Source organism: Dermacentor variabilis, chromosome 3 (assembly GCF_050947875.1).
Source record: "Dermacentor variabilis isolate Ectoservices chromosome 3, ASM5094787v1, whole genome shotgun sequence".
Taxonomy (NCBI): domain Eukaryota; kingdom Metazoa; phylum Arthropoda; class Arachnida; order Ixodida; family Ixodidae; genus Dermacentor; species Dermacentor variabilis.
Genome location: NC_134570.1, coordinates 167,352,305 through 167,376,631, shown reverse-complemented (window position 1 = coordinate 167,376,631; position 24,327 = coordinate 167,352,305). Strand labels below are relative to the sequence as shown.

At 44.5% G+C, this 24,327-nt stretch overlaps 1 protein-coding gene across 1 annotated transcript in view; it reads right to left on the bottom strand.

The window, feature by feature from the left end:
- The window catches only part of LOC142576504 (chymotrypsinogen A-like), a 49,545-nt gene extending 28,016 nt beyond the window's left edge, over positions 1-21,529 (bottom strand). Inside the window, exon 1 of the mRNA XM_075686659.1 lies at positions 21,416-21,529. Within this exon, the coding sequence (XP_075542774.1) occupies positions 21,416-21,476 (61 nt within the window). The 5' untranslated portion in view covers positions 21,477-21,529. The remainder of the gene's footprint in view (positions 1-21,415) is intronic.
- Positions 21,530-24,327: the final 2,798 nt, after the last annotated feature.

Below are 24,327 nucleotides of genomic sequence, written 5' to 3'. Positions count from 1 at the left end.
AAAGTATTTCTTAATAATAAATCTTGGTCGAACACTCGGAACGTTTATTGAGAATGAAAGAAACAAAAACCCAATGTGAAGTTTGTTTGGACGCATTAAACTCTTCAACGTAACTTAAATTGGGAAAATCTGATTCAGGAACGGCATTACCCTTGTCGAACCCTGAAGGTTAACGCTTGAGCACTTGTGTTTAGAATGTTGAACATTCAACAGAATTCGCTTTCTGCTACTGAGTAAGTTCCAGCAACATAATTTTGCTCGAGAAGCACCTAATGATATTGTTTTGGGGAAATGAGGTGGTTCCCCTTGACATAAGGTTCGCAAATTGAGCTAAAATATTTCTCAACCGTGGGAACAACTCTCGTCTGTAATGCTCGTAGAATCTGTGTGTGCTGTAATGTGTTGTGACGTGTCTTGCTCCTCTCTATTTCCTTCATTTTTCTTCTCCTAGAGCAAGTGGCCGTAGCCTCTCCTTTACAGGATATATTCTAGCTTCTGCCTTTTCTCTCTGTTTAATATTTTTGTATTTTTCCATGAATAATAATAGTTGCAAGAAATCCGCTGTGCACTTTGAAGTACCGCATGCGTCATGAGGTCAGCGGCAGTAGGCTTCGTGTTAATGAAATTCTCGATGTCAAAGTTCCATCAAAGTGAATTCAGCACCGCCGGACAGCTGGAGCTCATTCACGAAGTTAGCATGCGAGAGGTAAAGCTGCTCAGTTTCTGCGGACTTGTTCTACTGACACCTTACACTCAACTGGAAAACGCTGAATGTCGAGCCTCATCAAGCACGTAACCTTGAAAGAACAAACGAGTACCAGATCCGTCCCGTGAGTGGGGCGGCAGAAAGGCTCATCGACGCTGCCATTGCCAACAGCGGTGCGTCGCGCCTGTCGCCGTGGGCTTGGGCCTTCGAGCTCCCTTTAAGCGTAAAGGGATCCTGTGCATGCCGAACCTCTCCACATCATGAAGACAAAAATACGTGAATTTCTATGGACTTCTGGATTCCTGCCCTCTCTCCATTGTCCGGATAACAAGTTTACGTATTCACGTGGTGGAAAGGCATTACAAAGTTTCGACGCTCACAAAAGTTGTTTTTAAGTCGACTCGTTCATATTAATACCAACTCCCTCATTCTGTACTCTCATGTATGTTTCGAATTCTTCTGCGCGTAGCTCTTTATGTTACCTATGTAATGTTTATGTGCTCTTTCACACTTGTCCTGACAAGTCTACTATTTGAAACATATTTTGTATCTTTCATGAGCGGACGCATTTCTGATTGGCGCTTGAAGTTTGTGTACCCTGCTTCCGGTTTTGCTACTACGTGAATGTATTGAATTCCTCCCGCGAAATTCACCTGGCTTCGCGCTGCACTTCGTTATTCGCACATAGAGTCTTAACTTGGCCCTGTTTCTTGCTGAAAACCGGCTTTACAATGTACACAATAACTTCTCCGGCGTATATCTCTAGAACTGACGTACAGAATCAGCAAACTTCGCCACAACGTGCACACTAAAAGGCCACAAAATTTATTTGCAGCAGTAACGTGGTCATTGAAGAATAAGTATAAATGACCACGCAGACAAAGCTGAGCGACCTTCATATCAAGAACACCACACCACTTCCATTCCTCTTTGCAGGACATACGCTACAATGCTGCTTGGTCACTTGGCACTCACACTCCCGTCAGCAGGGTGGAACATGCCAAATATAATGCGCACCCTACAACACGAGCTAAGCTCTTCGCTGCAGCTCCGACATCGACGTGAGGCATGGTTTCTGAGACGGCCGTGTTTAGAAGCGGTCTTCGCGAACGCTTGCGCTACATTGATTAGAATGATAACCATGTGCCGCAGCAAAAAAATCATCGGGCATTCATTGTGCCATGTGTTCTCGATTTCAGTCCCAAAAACAAACACTCTTGAACGCAATGTGACGACTAGACGATCGGCCGCTGTGCATGGGTGCGGTTCAGGATCAACGTCCCCACTGCTTGTCGGCCGAGAAGGATGTGAAGGAACTTTTGTGTTTCTTGAGGGTGACTGGCGTGTGTGGTCACCTCAGCGCGCGTGCTCCAATTCAATGGGTCTTTCCTTTCCCTCTATTTCTAAACAACCCCCTTTCCCATACCCCAGCGCTGGGTAGCCAACCAGTCGCTTTTCTGGTAAATATACCTGCCTTCACCCATTTCTTTCCTCCTACCCCAGGTACTGTTATCAGTAGTTCAACCAACTTCGAGCAAAAAAAAATAATGTCATTTGATAACCCACGCAGAAGAAAGTCGTTCGCTTGTCGTGAGAATGTCGTCAAATGTCATTATGCCCATTTTCTGCAGAAGCCAACGTAATGGCCTAGTGGCAATTGGGTTCTACTGCTGAGCACAATAAGTCCGCGGACACGATTCTCGGCCGCGACAATTGCAATCATGTGGGGATAGAATGGAAATACACTCCTGTGTCGTGCATTGCGGGCACGGTAAAGTATGTCATTACCTTTGAAAAAGCACTTTGACTAAGTCGTTTTTATTTGTTTTTACATTTAAAGATTCCTGTCTAGATAATATTATTTAGAAAAAATAATTGTTTTTCGGCTTTATTTCGTTCAAAGTTCTTCTTCTTCCCTCCCTTGCCCTTCTTCCATCCCTTGCCCCTACATTTGAAGCAGGAGCCATAAGTTTGATATTTCAGAATTCGCACTACGTCACCGAAAACATTGCTGCGCGCTTGTATTGTTAAACTTAAGTGGAGGTTAGAATATCTAGGACAAATATAGGGATATTTTTCGTAATTAGTTATCTTACCTCCGTTCAAATTTTTACTAGATGGCTTCCTGACGACTGGGATTGCTGGTTTGTTAACATTGCACACGCTGCGTTTTGCCAAAGGTCTGCTTTTTATTGCGTTTTGGAGATTGGAATTCTTATTTATAAATTGCACGATGAACTCGAAGTAATTCTTTGCTCATAGCAAAGCTTTAGACAAATGCGAGCTTTCCTCCTTTAGCAACTATCAGCACCAAAGGGTGGTGGCGCATCCGTGTACTGAAGACAAAAAAGGTTAAAAATGAAGGTAAGTGGTATCCCATGCTCAGTGATACAGTGCAGCACGCGAGGGCCCAAGCTATGAGCCTGGTAAATGTCATGTCTATCAGCTATTGCTTTCATACCTCAACGCTGATTTCAAAACTTTAACTACGCGTATTTCTTTCCATTCGTTTTCGGCGTTCTTCTGTTTTCCGAACGGTCATAATTTTTCTTCTAAATTCCAATCTTGTATAAAATGTTGTGCACTTTTGATGCTGTTCAATGAACCGTAATGGTTTAAAACGTGCAGTAAAGTTCGAGAAAGTGGCACTTGTTGGAGCAATACTTGAACAAAAAAGCTTATTTTCGGAAATGTTACTTCGAATTGTTAGGGTTTCGGCCAGCTATGCTCCGCGAACAGGGTTAGAAACCTACCGTCGGCCCAACTGGGGTCATTGCGTATGTGGAGCTATGTATCGCTCTTCAAACAATAACTTTGGGATGCTGGACTGGGCATGTGGGCATGTATATACCGCTCTTCAATGATCTCTTCCACTCGTGCTTTGAGCACTTTGTCTCTTGATCGGCGCTTCTCGTCAAGAGACCTCTCTGATACCAACTTTGGTCATTGTGTAACAAGGCATCCTTCTAATTTCTCGAATGCTGGGCACAATGGAACTCGCGCCAAGCGGCGACATTACGGCGGTGCCGATAGACAGTGCCGTAAACATACAGCGAAACTAACATACAGTGCGAAGCACAATGGGGCCCTAGTTTGGAATTATATTACGAATAATGTTTAATCTAATCCCTTTTTGGCAGGACTAAAGTCCTTGTGGAAATGTGAATAACTATTCTTATGAAGTATGACCTACTGGGGCACTTATTTTGTTTTTTACACAATATTTCTGTGCACCCTACGTCATGCTGCACAAATTAAAAATACGCATTTTGTTTAATGGACCTGCTACTCTGATGCCAACTTGGGTCGCTGGGTATGGGCCACTAGGTGTGTGCGCGTCTATTCAATAAACGTCTTTAACGCCAACTTGAGTAACTATGTGCCACTGGGAATGTGGCGCCCTAAAAAGACGACAAGTATGCTTTAAACTTTTTTGAAGCTGAGCGGATTCGAACCCATGTCGAAAGGGTTACTCAAAGACCGCAACCCGACGCCTCAGGAGGCTGCGCCACAACTGCGCTGCGTAAGTGCAGCTATTCAAAGGACGCCATTCAGACCAACACTTTAGCGAGCTGTGCCACGAATGCACTGTGTATGTGCCGCTCTTCAATGAACCTCTCGCCATCTTGGGTCTCTGATTATGTGCCACTGGGAGTGCAACCGGGCGATGGAACAATTCTCACCGTGGGAAGGCACCGGCGTGCCACGCTTCTCGTATCGGACACCACGCGCCGACTTTGCGACGATGCCATTAGACAGTGCAGCGCGTCGAGAAGCACGAGAGAGAAGACCCGTGGCCACATGACGCGTTTCGTGGTGTCCGCGCGCACCGGCGCGCTATGCATTTTGGAGGCAGCGCGCAGCCTTCGCGGCGGTGGCGCTAGATGCCGCCGAGTGTTCATAAGGAAGCGCGAAAGACGAGCCCCGCAGCAGTACTCGCATCATATATACCTCGGTTGAACGGTGACAATAGGTTGCGTAACTATATTAATTAAACGCTAACACATTACCGCACCCAATCATCCTATGACTAGGTCAGTCGCAATTTGTTGTCATTAAGGTGCACGTGGTGAAACGTTCTTTACTGAAAGCTCAAACAGAGAATCAAGAGGTCAGTAGAAATATATTTGGACATCCAAACTCATCGGTGAGGGGGAATCATGGCGGATTCACCGGAAAATTCTGGCTCCTTGAGGGACACTCCCGCCCCCCCCCCCCCCCATAGCGGTCTCTCCTACGATAATCTCATATTTATATTGTGCTATGGCCAGAGGCATGAAATTTATCGTGGAGTTGCTGATTTGACTTATTCTAAAGCTATTCCGAAAGTGTTCGTATTAAAGAATAGTGGCTATTCGACTCACATATTGAATCGTATCAGACAATACTTCACATTTTAATGCAATGTTTTTACTATTCATGCACCCTTAGTAATTTGTGAACACAGGATAAATTAGCTTGATTTTTAGAGCATCGTTAGGTAACCTGACGTGGCCATACCTAATGCGAACCTGTTCACGATGGCCTGCCTCACCATCTTCTATAAGTGTTCAGGACGTTAAAGCTCATGAAGGAATAGGTTATCCTGGGGCCGTATTCTGAAACGGTCGCCTTCCGCGACAGTCACTGCTTACACATGACGTCAGCGTGCACTACCAACACACGCTGTCGAACGCTTCAAGTGGCATGAGAAAGCGCACCGTGCGAGTGCAGAGGGGTTCGGGTCAGTTGTTTTCAAGTGTAGTGGCCGTAGTACGGGTTCTGCGCACTGACTAAGGTTGGTTTCGGAACTTTAGGTAAAATAATTGAATAAGGTAGTGCGAAATGTTTTACTTTAAACGAATCAACAAATATCACCACGAAACAACGCGTGTAAGAGGCCAACAAAAAGGCTACTATAAACTACCAACTATGTTATCTCTACTACACTCCACCATCAACCGAACGCCAAAGTACGTGTTCGTTTATTCAATATATGTCGAGAGCACCCATCGACACTATGACGTTAAAAAACTACTAGATAGCGCTGTTTATTTTCCGGTTTTGCTAAAACCGCCAATCAGCGAGCGCCGTTGGCGGAGGCATGGCCAAGGCTATAGTTTCGCGGAAGGCTAACGTTTCAGAGTACGGGCCCTAGTATAGGCGCATTTTCCTGCTTGTTGCGATGGCAGGTTTTTCTCGTAGCGGGAACCCCAGAATTCGTTACTATACTTTTACAATAAAAAAGTCTCAATTAAGACAGTGACAGGATTTTATCTGCGAACCCACTCGCTGTGAGCGAAATATTAACGCGGAAGCTTTCATTGGTTCATTGTCAAGGTCATCTGCCGTTAGCAGCTACTGTCACAGCTTTCCCGCCTCCTGATTGGTCTCCTCTGTGTCTTGACGTCACTGTCGCTAGGCACAGGTGTGCGCCTCCTGATTGGCTCGCGTGCGTGACGTCACTGTCGTTAGGTGCGGGTGTCGGGTGGTTCGGCGCCACGCGGGATGACTCATCACATCGGCGCGCATGACGGCCGTGTGTTCGACGGTGCGCCCTGATGTCACTGTTGTCAGGCGCTTAAGGTGGCCTCCCGATTGGGCGCTTTGTGGCCTGACGTCCCTGTCGCGAGGCGCGCGTGGCGACCGTCTGTTTGGGTGTGGTGTGGCGGCGGCGATGGCGGCAGTTTACTTTGCGGTATCGTGTGGGAATAAATTTCGAATAAAATCTCACCAGAATCTTTGAGAGTGGGATTTAGTTACGGCGCGTGATGCAGCTTATTGTGCAGCCTAATTATTATCTGCACTCTTCATCTGGCAAAAACCCTGGAATTAGACAAATTAAGGCGGATGCCATCTTTAATGGTTATCTGCGTCAAGCGAAGCATTATTGAAACTACGTACGACGTAACTGTGAAGCGAAGCATAGCGGTGATGGTGTGACGACGACTGTATGACGACTGTGGGATGGCGACGCTAGCGTGAGGATGGCGTCACGACGGCAGCGTCTCGGCCACGGTGTGACGTCGAAGGTATGAGAACGAATGCATGACGGCCATGAATGACGACGCGGCTGTGACTATATTGGTATTAGGACGATGGTGTTATGACGATGACGTTATGACAAGTGGACATAGAGGGATTTCGATTAGATGGCTATAGAAAAGGGATTATAGTTGTACGATGACGACAGCGCGTATGCGAAGGCATGACCACGAAGGGATGAACAAGATGGAATCGCGACTACAGCGTGAACACGAAGTATTGGCACTATAGGTAGACGACAGTGCGATCGCTACGACAAAGTGACGACGATGTAACGACTACGATGGCAAAGCGTCGACTTTGTGATAACGACGCGATTCGACAATGGCATCACCACGGTACGACGAGGATGGATCGAAGTCGGCGTGATGACGATGATACGAACACGCATTGATAACAACTGAATAAAAATGGCGGAAAGGTGACTATGACGTGACAACTTAGGAATGGTCACAATATCCATAGAGGCGACGAGGATGGAATGACGATGATAGCATGAGAATAACAGCATCTTGATGTTGGAGCTCACGTACGCGCTCACGTCCTGGGGCTGCCTTATTTGCACTATATCCGGAGTTTGCACCATGTCCTATACTAACCAATCGAGCCGCCTTTATCCGCACTATAATCGTTGTTTTCTTGGACTATGTTCGAAATTGACCAACCGAGCCACTCTAATTGACACGATATCCAGTGTTTGCGCTATGTCCCAAACTGGTCAACGTTAATTGCAGTATATTCGATGTTTTCTTCTACTCTGTGCGAAGCTAGCCAACCGAGGCGCTTACACGATAACCACTGTTTGCACTAGGTCCTAAATTGGCCAATCGAGCAAGCTCTATTTGCACTACATCCGGTGTTTCTTTGCACTATGTCCGAAATTGGTCAATGGAGCCACTTTGAATCACACAATATCCAGTGTTTGCACTACGTCCCAAACTAGCCAGTTGAGCAACCTTAATTTGCACTATATTCGCTGTTTTCTTGCACCAAATCCGAAGTTAGCCAACCGAGCCACGAACACGATATCCACTGTTTGCACTAGGTCCCAAACTGGCCAATCGAGCAACCTCCATTTTTTCTATATCCGGTATTTGTTTGCCCTATGCCCGAAGCTGGCCAACCACGCCGCCCTAATTCGCACTATATTTCGTGTTTGTTTGCGCTATGCCCGAAGCTGGTCAATCGAGCCGCATTAATTCGCACTTTATCCGGTGTTCCTTTGCTCTAATACTCGGCAACTTTTCTAGCTTTTATATCCGGGATCGCCCTACATTTTTCGGAGACAGAATTGGCCTGTCCTTGCGCTAGACTTCCCGACAAGGCAAAGAAATGCTTCGCACTTAAAATGTTGAGACGTGCACTTCTCTCAGCACAGAAATTATACCTGACACGTAAACATTCCAAAAGCAACCCGGTGTTTATGGTGTCATCATTAATTGCACTATCGCGAATAGCTGCACCCAATAATTCACCTCCAATTCAAATAAATTCCCGGATAGAATCGAGAAATTCTAATAAGGGATCGCCTCATAGGAATACATGTTGGTTATAAAAACGTAGATGCTAGACCTTTTGGCAAGATGTCTATACATACATGGACGACAAATATTCACTTAACAATTTTCTTTGGTTAACGTAATCCTAGGTCCTATAACGTAAAACTATTCCAATCTCCTGCAGTCAAATTTGAGTAACGGCCGACGCAAGCATCGGGTGGTGGCGCGCACGGTTGTCTGAACAGACCAATCAAACGCTCTCCTTGTTTATAAAAGGTCACTTATGTTTGCTTTAAAATGAATAACACTACCTATACTCAGCTGCTTGTCTTATCTAATTGGCTGACAAGAGGCAATGAAGTTCAAGTTGAAGTTGAATTTATTTTCATCTGTAGCACAAACAGCAATACAAACAGGTGAAGCATAACTGCACAATCGGAGGTGCCGAAGTAAAAAAATGTCGGGGGGACCTCTTAAACAAGAAACAAATGGGGGTTTGTACCATTGTGGCAACAGTAGCAGGCTACATCATACGAAGGTTGTGTTTGTCAGCAAAAACAAAAAAAACTGGATAGAAAGAAGAATAAACGAAAAAAACAGTGCTTTGAATACAAAAGTGTGATTGTAGTGTGTGGAACATGCAACGCGGAAAAGTCTTCGTCGGGAAAAAAATGAAAGCAGCGTTATAATACAAAACTCGGTGGTGGTAGCATAGGGAAGAAGCAATGCCGTAATGTATTGACAGGGACAGAAAAAATAAAAAAAGTATGAAAAGAAAATTAGCAACAGTACAATACAAATATATTTAATAATGTTTACATCGCACTAAAATATACTAGGAGTACGGTAAAGCGTTAATATATTACGCCTTAGCTTTGCGCTTGAAGGCTTAAAATGCACATGATTTGATATCGGGTGGAATGGAATTCTACAGATATGCCTGAAAACGTGACAGGAAATTTCCCATAGTTAGTTCGAATTTTAGGAAGGAGCAAATTGTGACGTGCGGAAAACCTTGTGTTATTACTATTAGTGAGGTCAGTACGGGTTAAACTTTCAATACCTAGCTCCGTATTTATGAGGCGGAACATTATTAGCAACAGCCTATGATTGAATAACATGCGCCAGGCGACAAGGTTTAGGGAACGAAAAATGGGAGCAGAGTGAGACGTAAAAGGTTGAAATGTCATCAATAGCACCGCTTGCTTTTGTAAAGCTTCTAGTTGCTGGAGATGAGTGAAGTATTTATTACCCCATGCTGAGAGGCTATATGAAAGATGGCTGTGAATTTACGCGCAATAGAAAGACAAGAGAACAATTGGTTCAAAAAAGGAGCGCCATTTGATAATGACGTGAATGCCAAAAGAATTATTTCGAATAAGACAATGGGCATGGCGATTGAATTTTATGTGCACATCTGAGATAATGCCTAGAAATTTGGCTGACCCACATCTTGTTTTACGAAATTTTTAAGTGATACAACTGAGGAATCTATGAATAATATTTGAGGGTAATGAAATACCATATATGTTGTCTTCGATGGATTGATATATAACGTGTTTTTCAGGCATCATGCATGAACATTAGCGATATTATTGTTTAATTTGCTTAGTAGTGTGACGGAATTCTTGTCGGATACGAAAATGGTCGTGTCATCAGCATAGAGAAGGCAGTGGGCATGCGTTAATATTTGCGGCAAATCATTCATGAACAATAAAAATAACATTGGCCCAAGTATTCATCCCTGAGGGATGCCTTGATTAATAATTTGAGGTGAAGAGAAGGAACTATCCACTTGGACTATTTGTGGTCGCTCTGTTAGATCATCATCACCAGCCTAGCTACGCCCATTGCAGGGCAAAGGCCTCTCCCAAACTTCTCCAACTACCCCGGTCATGTACTAATTGTGGCCATGTTGTCCCTGCAAACGTCTTAAAGTCATCCGCCCACCTAAATTTCTGCCGCCCACTGCTACGCTTCCATTCCCTTGGAATCCAGTCCGTAACCCTTAATGACCATCGGTTATCTTCCCTCCTCATTACATGTCCGGCCCATGCCCATTTCTTTTTCTTGATTTCAACTCAGATGTCATTTACCCGCGTTTGTTCCCTCATCCAATCTGCTCTTTTCTTATCCCTTCACGTTACACCCATCATTCTTCTTTCCATAGCTCGTTGCGTCGTCCTCAATTTCAGCAGAACCCTTTACGTAAGCCTCCAGGTTTCTGCACCATATGTGAGTACTGGTAACACACAGCTGTTATACACTTTCCTTTTGAGGGATAGTGGCAACCTGCTGTTCATGATTTGAGAATGCCTGCCAAACGCACTCCAGCCCATTCTTATTCTTCTGGTTATATCAGTCTCATGATCCGGATCCGTGGTCACTACCTGCCCTAAGTAGATGTATTCCCTTACCACTTCCAGTGCCTCACTACCTATAGTAAACTGCTGTTCTCTTCCGAGACTGTTAAACATTACTTTAGTTTTCTGCAGATTAATTTTCAGACCCACCCTTCTGCTTTGCCTCTCCAGGTCAGCGAGCATGCATTGCAATTGGTCTCCTGAGTTACTAAGCAAGGCAATATCATCAGCGAATCGCAAGTTGCTAAGGTATTCTCCATCAACTTTTATCCCCAATTCTTCCCAATCCAGGTCTCCGAATAACTCCTGTAAACACGCTGTGAATAGCATTGGAGAGATCGTATCTTCCTGCCTGACGCCTTTCTTTATTGGGATTTTGTTGATTTCTTTATGGAGGACTACGGTGGCTGTGGAACCGCTATAGATATCTTTCAGTATTTTTACATACGGCTCGTCTACACCCTGATTCCGCAATGCCTCCATGACTGCTGAGGTTTCGACTGAATCAAGCTCTTTCTCGTAATCAATGAAAGCTATATATATAAAGGTTGGTTATACTCCGCACATATTTCCATCACCTGATTGATAGTGTGAATATGGTCTATTGTTGAGTAGTCTTTACGGAATCCTGTATGGTCCTTTGGTTGACAGAAGTCTAAGGTGTTCTTGATTCTATTTACGATTACCTTAGTAAATACTTTGTAGGCAACGGACAGTAAGCTGATCGGTCTATAATTTTTCAAGTCTTTGGCGTCCCCTTTCTTATGGATTAGGATTATGTTAGCGTTCTTCCAAGATTCCGGTACGCTCGAGGTTATGAGGCATTGCGTATACAGGGTGGCCAGTTTCTCTAGAAAAATCTGACCACCATCCTTCAACAAATCTGCTGTTACCTGATCCTCCCCAGCTGCCTTCCCCCTTTGCATAGCTCCTAAGGCTTTGTTTACTTCTTCTGGCGTTACCTGTGGGATTTCGAATTCCTCTAGGCTATTCTCTCTTCCACGATCGTCGTGGGTGCCACTGGTACTGTATAAATCTCTATAGAACTCCTCAGCCACTTGAACTATCTCATCCATATTAGTAACGATATTGCCGGCTTTGTCTCTTAACGCACACATCTGATTCTTGCCTATTCGTAGTTTCTTCTTCACTGCTTTTAGGCTTCCTCCGTTCCTGAGAGCCTGTTCAATTCTATTCATATTATACTGCCTGATGTCCGCTGTCTTACGCTTGTTGATTAACTTAGAAAGTTCTGCCAGTTCTATTTTAGCTGTAGGGTTAGAGGCATTCATACATTGGCGTTTCTTGATCAGATCTTTCGTCTCCTGCGATAGCTTACTGGTTTCCTGTCTAACGGCCTTACTACCGACTTCTATTGCGCACTCCTTAATGATGCCCATAATATTGTCGTTCATTGCTTCAACACTAAGGTCCTCTTCCTGAGTTAAAGCCGCATACCTGTTCTGTAGCTTGATCCGGAATTCCTCTAGTTTCCCTCTTACCACTAACTCATTGATTGGCTTCTTGTGTACCAGTTTCTTCCGTTCCCCCCTACAGTCAAGGCTAATGCGCACTCCTTAATGATGCCCATAATATTGTCGTTCATTGCTTCAACACTAAGGTCCTCTTCCTGAGTTAAAGCCGCATACCTGTTCTGTAGCTTGATCCGGAATTCCTCTAGTTTCCCTCTTACCGCTAACTCATTGATTGGCTTCTTGTGTACCAGTTTCTTCCGTTCCCCCCTACAGTCTTACCATCCTATGGTCACTGCAGCGTACCTTGCCGAGCACGTCTACATCTTGTATGATGCCAGGGTTCGCGGAGAGTATGAAGTCGATTTCATTTCTAGTCTCACCATTCGGGCTCCTCCACGTCCACTTTCGGCTAACCCGCTTGCGGAAAAAGGTATTCATTATCCGCATATTATTCTGTTCTGCAAACTCTACTAATAGCTCTCCTCTGCTATTCCTAGAGTCTATGCCATATTCCCCCACTGACTTGTCTCCAGCCTGCATCTTGCCTACCCTGGCATTGAAGTCGCCCATCAGTATAGTGTATATTGTTTTGACTTTACCCATCGCCGATTCCACGTCTTCATAAAAGCTTTCGACTTCCTGGTCATCATGACTGCATGTAGGGGCATAGACTTGTCCTACCTTCACTTTGTACGTCTTATTAAGTTTCACAACAAGACCTGCCACCCTCTCGTTAATGCTATAGAATTCTTGTATGTTACCAGCTATTTCCTTATTAATCAGGAATCCGACTCCTAGTTCTCGTCTCTCTGCTAAGCCCCGGTCGCACAGTACGTGCCCGCTTTTTAGCACTGCATATGCTTCTTTCGTCCTCCTAACCTCACTGAGCCCTATTATATCCCATTTACTACCCTCGTTGTGGAACGACGAGTCGGTTGTGATGTACTTCGCTATAAAAACGCGCAAGATAGTGTCGAGCAGCCTATATTGGCTTTTGTGTGTGTATATATATATCAATTCTAAATATTGTAAGGCAGTTTGTCGTGTGCGTATCATGGACACCCATGCTTATATCGCCTTCCGTTTCCCTACCACGGTTGCGCTTTAAAACCAACAGCGCGCGCATGCGATCCCATAGATGAGATGAATACATATATATAGAAAAGTATCAGTCATAGCTCGCGTAGTATAGCCTTCTGAGCCGTTTCCCTTTTCTCTTTCTTCTCTTTTTTTCTTTGAAAGAAGTCCTATTAGGGTTATTATAATTACACGAAGGTATTTCGCCCTCGCCAGCACCAGTACTTGAGATAGCTATTCCGGCGGCTAGCTTCCCACGCTATGCGTGCCGCCCCCGCACCTGTTTAAGCCTTTTCCTAGACGCTAGAGCTATACAATGTCCGCGCAACCTTGAGCGATCGGAAAGCGCGTTTTCCACCCTGGGCCGGCGGAGAGGGGAGACTTTGTTCCGGCCGCGAGGCTCTCTACATCTCAGTAAGGCGCCTGGTCTTGGTCTCGTGCTGACGATGCCCTCTCGGTGAGCCCATATTTCCCCCCTCATCTTTTAAGAGATTCAATACATACAAGCATTTGTCTCGCAAACCAGATTTATTTCAAGGGAATTTTCCACGTCTCAATAATTTCTCTCGTCGTATACGAGTGCTGATTGCCGTGTTATAGTTTGTTAACGAAGCTTCCCTCAAGTCTAAATATTTTAAGGCAGTTTTCCTAGTCTATAAAGCCGCTCGAGTTGACGCTGCTCCTCTGGCGGCCACGTTTCCAAGAAATTATGCCTTCCAACCACTCAGAAAAATCGACTGCCGCGGACATCATCAGTCCATTTCCATATAAGTATGAGGCTCGGAGGAGGAGCTTTGGCGCTTGAAAGTAACCGTTGGCTTGACGAACCAACCGACTGAGCTACCTTTCCGGGCAACATTGAAGGATCACGAGTTCAAATCTCATGTTATGTTCCTTTTTTTTCCTTTTTTTTCTTTCTTTTAATGTATTTTCCTTCCTTTTATCACTGTACTGAAACCCTCCTAAAAAAAAATTATATATCCTCAATTATGTGTGGCCACACATGTGCAGGTCATAAATACCAGGTTCTCTAGCCGAGTGCCATCCATGCGGTATAACCGAACTCAGATTGGTCCACCTTGACTGATCAAATAGGGCACCACTGTAGGTTAAATGAGGCGTACAACTCCTGCGGGTCCCGCCGTGGTTGCTCAGTGGTCATGGTGTTAGACTGCTGAGCACGAGGTCGCGGGATCGGACCCCGGCCACGGCGGCCGCATTTCGATGGGGGCGAAATGCGAAAACACCCGTGTACTTAGAATTAGGTGCACGTTAAAGAACCCCAGGTGGTCGAAATTTTCGGAGTCCTCCACTACGGCGTGCATAATCAGAAAGTGGTTTTTGTCACGCAAAACACCATAATTCAATTTTTACTTTAACTCCTGCGGGGACGGTAGAGTATCCGTCTCCAGTGCAAGAGGACCGTGATTCAAATCCCGGTGCCGCGCAATTCTCCACCCGGAAATACAAAAAAAAAACCGTGTGTTGAGAAAATTGCACAAACAGGCCTGGAGTGCGGCCTGATCCCGGTGACCAGAACCGGTAACGCACTCTCTCACCAGAGCAGGATTGGCCACTCTGGTGCAGTACTTGGCCACAACCTCCTATATGAATACAACAATCAAACCCCGGCCCTCAGTCCCCAGCAGCCGCGAAGCAACTCACCACGGCGGCGGTCAGATCTGTAACGCTGCAGAGGGTGCTAAGAATACCTGGCTCCGGACAGGCCGCCATTGGAATCTGAACCTGGCAACGTTTAACGTTAGAACGCTATCTAGTGAGGCGAGTCTAGCAGTGTTATTGGAGGAATTAGAGGGTAGTAAATGGGATATAATAGGGCTCAGTGAGGTTAGGAGGACAAAAGAAGTATATACAGTGCTAAAAAGCGGGCATGTACTGTGTTACCGGGGCTTAGCGGAGAGACGAGAACTAGGAGTCGGATTCCTGATTAATAAGGAAATAGCTGGTAACATACAGGAATTCTATAGCATTAACGAGAGGGTGGCAGGTCTTGTTGTGAAACTTAATAAGAGGTACAAATTGAAGGTGGTACAAGTCTATGCCCCTACATGCAGTCATGATGACCAGGAAGTCGAAAGCTTTTATGAAGACGTGGAATCGGCGATGGGTAAAGTCAAAACAAAATACACTATACTGATGGGCGACTTCAATGCCAGGGTAGGGAAGAAGCAGGCTGGAGACAAGTCAGTGGGGGAATATGGCATAGGCTCTAGGAATAGCAGAGGAGAATTATTAGTAGAGTTTGCAGAACAGAATAATATGCGGATAATGAACACCTTTTTCCGCAAGCGGGTTAGCCGAAAGTGGACGTGGAGGAGCCCGAATGGTGAGACTAGAAATGAAATCGACTTCATACTCTGCGCGAACCCTGGCATCATACAAGATGTAGACGTACTCGGCAAGGTACGCTGCAGTGACCATATGATGGTAAGAACTCGAATTAGCCTAGACTTGAGGAGGGAACGGAAGAAACTGGTACACAAGAAGCCAATCAATGAGTTAGCGGTAAGAGGGAAACTAGAGGAATTCCGGATCAAGCTACAGAACAGGTATTCGGCTTTAACTCAGGAAGAGGACCTTAGTGTTGAAGCAATGAACGACTATCTCATGGGAACCATTAAGGAGTGCGCAATAGAAGTCGGTGGTAACTCCGTTAGACAGGAAACCAGTACGCTATCGCAGGAGACGAAAGATCTGATCAAGAAACGCCAATGTATGAAAGCCTCTAACCTTACAGCTAGAATAGAACTGGCAGAACTTTCTAAGTTAATCAACAAGCGTAAGACAGCGGACATCAGGAACTATAATATGGATAGAATTGAACAGGCTCTCAGGAACGGAGGAAGCCTAAAAACAGTGAAGAAGAAACTAGGAATAGGCAAGAATCAGATGTGTGCGTTAAGAGACAAAGCCGGCAATATCGTTACTAATATGGATGAGATAGTTCAAGTGGCTGAGGAGTTCTATAGAGATTTATACAGTACCAGTGGCACCCACGACGATAGTGGAAGAGAGAATAGCCTAGAGGAATTCGAAATCCCACAGGTAACGCCAGAAGAAGTAAAGAAAGCCTTAGGAGCTATGCAAAGGGGGAAGGCAGCTGGGGAGGATCAGGTAACAGCAGATTTGTTGAAGGATGGTGGTCAGATTGTTCTAGAAAAAACACGCCGCATATGCAGAACATAGTTACGCACGGTGAATTTATTAAATTATCGGGTTTTATGTGCCAAAACCACTTTCTGATTATGAGGCACGCCGTAGTGGGGTACTCCGGAAATTTGGACCACCTGAGGCTCCTTAACGTGCACCTAAATCTAAGTACACGGGTGTTTTCGCAGTTCGCCCCCATCGAAATGTGGCCTTTGAAAATCGGATATGTTAGCGGATGGTGGGCAGATTGTTCTAGAAAAAACACGCCACCCTGTATACGCAATGCCTCATGACTTCAATCGTACCGGAATCTTGGAAGAACACTAACATAATCCTAATCCATAAGAAAGAGGACGCCAAAGACTTGAAAAATTATAGACCGATCAGCTTACTGTCCGTGGCCTACAAAGTATTTACTAAGGTACTTGCAAATAGAATCAGGAACACCTTAGACTTCCGTCAACCAAAGGACCAGGCACGATTCCGTAAAGGCTACTCAACAATAGACCATATTCACACTATCAATCAAGTGATAGAGAAATGTGCAGAATATAACCAACCGTTATATATAGCTTTCATTGATTGCGAGAAAGCGTTTGATTCAGTCGAAACCTCAGCAGTCATGGAGGCATTACGGAATCAGGGTGTAGATGAGCCATATGTAAAGATACTGGGAGATATCTATAGCGGCTCCACAGCCACCGTAGTCCTCCACAAAGAAAGCAACAAAATCCCTATAAAGAAAGGCGTCAGACAGGGAGATACGATATCTCCAATGCTATTCACAGCATGTTTACAGGAGGTATTCAGAGGCCTGGAGTGGGAAGAATTGGGGATAAAAGTTGATGGAGAATACCTTAGCAACTTGCGATTCGCTGATGATATTGCCTTGCTTAGTAACTCAGGAGACCAATTGCAATGCATGCTCACTGACCTGGAGAGGCAAAGCAGAAGGGTGGGTCTGAAAATTAATCTGCAGAAAACTAAAGTAATGTTTAACAGGCTCGGAAGAGAACAGCAGTTTACGATAGGTAGCGAAGCACTGGAAGGAGTAAGGGACTACATCTACTTAGGGCAGGTAGTGACCACGGATCCGGATCATGAGACTGAAATAACCAGAAGAATAAGAATGGGCTGGGGTGCGTTTGGCAGGCATTCTCAAATCATGAACAGCAGGTTGCCACTATCCCTCAAAAGGAAAGTGTATAACAGCTGTGTGTTACCAGTACTCACATATGGGGCAGAAACCTGGAGACTTACGAAAAGGGTTCTGCTGAAATTGAGGACGACGCAACGAGCTATGGAAAGAAGAATGATGGGTGTGACGTTTAGGGATAAGAAAAGAGCAGATTGGGTGAGGCAACAAACGCGGGTAAACGACATCTTAGTTGAAATCAAGAAAAAGAAATGGGCATGGGCCGGACATGTAATGAGGAGGGAAGATAACCGATGGTCACTAAGGGTTACGGACTGGATTCCAAGGGAAGGGATGCGTAGCAGGGGGCGGCAGAAAGTTAGGTGGGCGGATGACATTAAGACGTTTGCAGGGACAACATGGCCACAATTAGTACATGACCGGGGTAGTTGGAGAAGTATGGGAGAGGCCTTTGCCCTGCAGTGGGCGTAACTAGGCTGATGATGATGATGAATTCCTCCAATAACACTGCTAGACTCGCCTCACTAAATAACGTTCTAACGGTAAACGTTGCCAGGTTCAGATTCCAATGGCGGCCTGTCCGGAGCCAGGTATTCTTAGCACCCTCGTCACGTAGTCACGAATTAATTGCAAAGGCGGGCCAATAATGCCATAAGATTCTTGTTTGTGTAGGAGGATGAGGTAGTTAATTGTATCGAACGCTTTAGTGAAATCAATAAAGAGAGCACCGACTAATAGGCCTTAGTCTATAGCTAATTTAACTTTGTCAGTAAACGTAATAAGTGCAAGTTCTGTTGACAAATGCTCTCTAAAACCAAATTGATAAGGAGATAGTAGCTTAAATTCGGATAAATAATTAGGTAAATGCTTGTGAATAAGTTTTTAATTACCTTGCTAAAGAAAGACAAAATGCAAATAGGACGATAATTATTCAAACATCATGATTACCTTTTTCTTTACATTGAGATTACCTTACCCATTTTGAGGCTTTTTGGAAAGGCACCATCTTTAAGTTATTTATTCATGACGTCGGCAAGTACCGGCGAAATTTCTTTATGCACAAGCTTAATGTTCGACAGTCAGATGAGATCAAGGCTAGGCCCAGTTGTTTTGAGTGATGTTATGATACTACAAACTTCTTGTGAAATCTTAGGATATAAGTAAGATGATTAGGGACTACGTGGTAAACTAGGTAAAGGTGGTTAATGCTGTAGATCAATTATAGCACTAAAATGGTTACTGAAAGCATTAGTGACGTCCTTAGGGTCGGTTATATTAACTGAATTGTAGCTGATGCGTGATATGGTATTATCAGTGGTATTAGTGTTTAAAAATTCTTTAATAACTTGCCAGTTTCGTCTGGTGTCGTTTCCATTTTGTCTATCTTGTTTTCGTAATAATTAAGCTTAGCACATTTTAGGGTGGCTGCAAGAACATTTTAATAGTCTATGAATCGTGAACGCAATGTGTTAACAAATGCCTGAGCTTTGAGCTTCTTGCGAAGGTTGTCTTTTTTTACTATGGACCGCATTTAACTTGCTGCTTCAAGTCTTTCTTGGTGTACTGAACCAACGCGTCACGGTGAACGTATTCACGCATAAGTTAGTGCACTCCGATATCCTCGCTGAAAAAGATGCAAAAGCTTTTTCTGCAAATTGCTCCTGAAACACGCCAGTCCAGTCAGTAGCACGAATTGGGTGAACGCATTTATTTGAATGAAAAAATGACGTAATGTTTTTTATTGTTTTTTTCTAGAGAGGCTAGGTGTTATGGAGCCTGCGCTAAAAATATATGGCATAATGGTCTGTTATATCATAGTTTACTACACCGGCCGTGGTATTATCAGTAGGTAAGCTGAAATGGATATGATTAGAGTACTAGAACCGTCTTGTTCACACCGAGTTGGAGCATGAATTAGCGAAGAAAATCCACAGCTAAGGAAAGTGTTAACGTACTCAGAGCATGACTGACTTCTAGAAGTAATTATATTGATGTTAATGTCACCGCAAATTGTAATATCCTTGTACTCGTCAATTAACTTGTTGAGTTAATTCTCTGCACGAATTCTCTGCAGAACTCAATATAAAATGAAGGTGAGCGATAGACGAACGCAATTATAAAATTACGATTAGTCGGCAACAACTTACTGCTTGTCTGAAAGTTACCTTGATCTACTTCTAACCAAACACATTCGCAGAGACAGGTGCACAAAGTGAGGTCATGACGCCGTTTATATCACAGTTTTGAATTTGCTAATATGGCCGAACCGCCACTTCGATGTGCTTCGCGATGACAGTATTCGGAACTATAACCAGGAAGACCCTCTGCACCTGAGCACTCTCAAGTGGAGAGGGACACGATGGGGGAGAGCCAGTGCACTGAAAATCGATAACCGCATTAAGAGGGTGGTGCCAGCGCCTGCGTGTGGTCCGCTTTCCGTTAGTGAACTTGCGGTGGCTGGTTGAAAATCGCGGTGGAATTCCACGGAAGGTTAAGAATGCCGCTAAAATGGATCCTCAACAAAGAAAACCTGGCATGGCGAGGTTGTAAACGTTCTGAGAATGCTCGAAAACGTTACACTGCCACGCAAAATGTTTTTATGTACGCAAAAAAACCCCAAGCTCTCCCGCAGGTGCGAGTAGCGAATGCCTGAGCGATGGGCGGCAGCCATCTCTTATTATTTCGGAATGGAGCAGCCTGCGGCTATACAGAAGAAGATGCAGTGTTGTTCGGGATAATAATGGATCTTTAACGAGTGCACGTCACTTTGACGCGGTGAGTTCTCGTGTTTTTGTGACGTCGCGTGACAGGCAGGTGAGGTGGGTGCAGCCCGAACATTTTTGACCAATAGCCGAGGGCTAATCACGAAAAAGCGTCAAATCAGAAATAGCTCTTCTTTTCTTTTCTTTGGTCCAGTCCTGCATAATCAGTGTGGACTAGTCATATCAAACGGGGTGCTATCGTGGTTTTCGTCACGTGGCGTGACAGACAGGCGAAGTGCAGGTGGTCCAAAAAAGTTTTGACCAATCGCGAAGGGCTGACTCCAGAATTGAAAGAGAAAAGTTTGCAATAGCTTTACGTTATAGCGCCTCCCCTCGCGCATAATGCATGCTACCCACCGGCACCACCACAAGAGCTATGATGCACACTGTCCCTCATGTAGGTTACTATAAAAAAATACAGCCAATTCCTACTGCTCATGTTATGTTGCGTAAATGTGAAATTAACCGCTGACGCAATGTTGATTTCCGGTTTTGGGAATGATGAAAAGTGCAGAAAAGTTTTCGCGAGTAAATAAACTACATTAAACAGCGGTGTGCACTCTTAGAGATATGAAGATATGAAAGCAGTTTTGATATTTATAATGTCACTGTTTCTTCCCACTGACCCCCGCCGCGTTGACTCGACTCTTATGGCACTCAATGCTCAACGTTGTACCTGCCCACCGTGGCAAAACGTAAAAACAATCGTGCACCTAAAATATTGACATCCGACGCTGAACACTTGGTAGTTAAAATTGCACCACACTCGTGTATGACGACTCCCATTAAAGCCGAATGTGCCATTGTGGGATGTTAAATTAAGATCTAATCAACATAACTGATAAATAGACAATTCTCATTAAGGACATTTTTAATGACTTGCGTCTGCGTCATTCTGAGGAAAAGAACCTTGTTATACATGACGAAAACACCTCATGTTTCACCGATCTCATAAATCAACACAATCGACTTCTTTATACGTGTACAATTTATCTCCTTTTTCTACGATTTTGTAGCGTCATTCAGATCTTGCCGTTGCCAAAACGCCGCTTAGGGGCGATACTAACATACAAATACCAGCTTTCGTAAACGTTCTGCCAACACCATGCCATCCGCGAACCGACTTAGTAAAGTGAATATTAAAAAAAGCAAGAGAGAGAGTGAGAGAGGACAATAACTCACCGACTTCGTAGGCAAAGCCACACGGTGCGATCAAAGTCAACAATGCCCACAATAGTCTCATGGCGTCGGAACCGTCAAAACTGCGCGGCAGACTGCTTCTGAACTGGTGGCTGCGAGTCGTTAAAGACGGTTTTATGGCCAACGTCTCGGCCTTGCTATCTCTCGATAAGAAGCAGCATAGGTGAGGCGTGACGTCAGAGTTTTGAGATATGTGGCCAGGTGTGAGCGCTGCTTTCAGTCAACCAGGTGGTTTTGTTCCCACAGTGCGCCACTGAGAGCTCTTCAGCCATTGAGCTCGCATCGTGATGTTATCGGGCATAGTCCACAGTCGAAAAGACAGTACAAAAAAGTAATTTCCCCCATCCTTCGCACAATTTTAATATCGAATGGTTGACTCTCTTTATTTATCTACGAAAGGCCCAAAGCTTGGTGATTTTTTTAAGCACGGAAGTGTGTATTACTTTATAATTGTCATCAAGCGCCTCTTCCTATGCGAAAGACAGTTTAGCTTGGTGACCTCAGATGATCGAGAAGCAATATTGCGTGAGGAGGAGCGTTACACAAAAACAAACAAGTAGATCAGCCAGTGTTCTAGCTGCGTGAAAGATGCAATACGAAATTGAATTACCTCCACCGTGGTGCATCAGTGGCTATGGCGTTCTGCCGCTATGCACAAGGACGCGGCTTCGATTCAAAGCTGCATGGTGATGGGGCGTAATTCGAGACCTCTCGTGCACCACTCTTTCGGATGCCTGTTAACGAAATGAAAGTATACAGTCGAAATCCATCAAGGGCCCTACACTACACGGCGTCTCCCAAAACACCTGAGTTGCTTTGGGATGTTGTTATGATCGACCTGTAAAGTGTGAGAAACGTTCAAGTGGGCGTTCCCATGCCGACATAATTGCCCTCTTCCCAGAAAAAGCGTCACAGCTTTATGCCCTGAGCAGACACAAAGGGAAGGATGAAGAGAACACCCGATAGACAGGGACTCGTCGACTACAGAACCTGACGAAGGCATTGATACTTCCACAAATTCCCCAAGTTTTCCACGAAAATATCGACGACCAAAAGACCGCGAGGGGTTATTTAAGGGCGTCCTGGCTCCCGTGTTATTGAGCACCGCTCGAGACTCGGATAGAGTCAAAACCATGTACCAATGCAGTGAATACATTCCTTTCTACTTTTTTTTATCATCACGATGCCCGCCTTTGTCGTCGTTTCCTGATTCTCGACCCGCCTCACCGGTCGAGATCGTATCTATGGCAAGCCGCATATTTTACTTCAATAGCGCATGATAACTTTAAGACTTTGTTATGCTTGCAAGGTAATTTTCAACGCACATGAAAATTCTGCCGCGCACGCCGTCATGTCCGTGCGGCTAGTCGCCGTAATGTTGCCGCCTTACGAGCGCGACTGAAGCACGATGCACTACACTAAGGACACATTTTTTGTCGCACACATCGGTCACACTTTTATGGCAGAGGCGTATTCTTAGTAAGCAGGGGACTGTAACCAAAGTCAGGTTTGGATTACCACCTGGGTGTGCGCGCGCGCCTGCTTTCGTGGATAGGCGAGTGAATCAGTGACAGTGTGAACGAACGACCGAGTGGAGGCACACAGCCTATAGTACGGGAAGCCACCGTGAAATTGCAGTGAGCGACAGAGGCTGGAGTTGCCACATTGCCTTGCAATAATTTCTATGTCCAACGTTACTCCTTCACTATCGCGACTGCGCGGCACGCATGCACAAAGCCCAAGGAACGGTTTTCGTGCAGCACATGGAAAGTGCTGAATCATGACTTTTTTTCGTCCGCCTAACTAATTTCCAGCGCTCTAACCGCGGCAGACATCGCCTGCCTCACCCAAGAAACCCGTATTTTATCCCATTTGTCAGATCGCCGAGCTCTTTACCAAACACTAATTCGAACCTTCGACAAGACACATGCGCCTTAATTTCCCGGTGTGTCTGTTCGCAGTATGTCTTCTACGGACATTTGTCTATAGACATTTTATACACTTCAGTCTACAAAAGTAGAACTATATATACAGTTCTACCTTTGTAGACTGAAGTCTATGAAATGTCTATAGATAAATGTCTATAGATACTCTATAGACATTTCTCTATGGACATGCTATAGGCCTCACTCTACAAAAACAGAATTTTATAATCCTATACTTTCTTCTATGACATTCTGCAGACGTTTGTCAACAAAGATGGATTTTTATTAATCTATAGAAACAGACATTTTATAGACAAGTCTACAAAGAGTGTAAAAGGCCATAAGTCCATAGCTATCTGCTATCTACAAGTTAGTTTACATTTTGTTTACATGTGGTAGCAAAAAATATGAATTTATTTATGCATGTGGACCTGTTGCTTTTTATCTGCACTTATGCATTAACGTTAACAGATTAATAATGCTCCTGAACCAGCTGTACTTTCATATATATTGCATAAACAGAAAGAATTGAGTGCTGAATCATGCAGTACAATAAGAAAACAAATGCACCGGCAATTAATCAACTGTTTTTATTGCGTGATAGAATGGATGAATTTCTTAAAATATGGTCTTATGCTATTATGGAAAGAGACTAAATATTTACACTACTTCCGCTTGGCAAGCACGGTCGCCAGGCTGGCATTGACCTTTGTGTCATTAGTCCCAAAGGTGCTGCAGGTGTATGCTTCAAATAAGTAGATGCAGCAATATGAGGCCAAAATAAAAAGTGTGTATTCTTAGTATGTTCATTATGCAGCTTAATGTATTTGCTCAAACCATCTAAGTCAATATTAAATGCGGTTTAACTATGACTAATCGCTGCTTGTCTATACAAATCAGTACCTTTATACAAAGTTTTATTCTATATTATAGTAAACAATTAAACAGTCACAACTGCTGCTCGTGCCA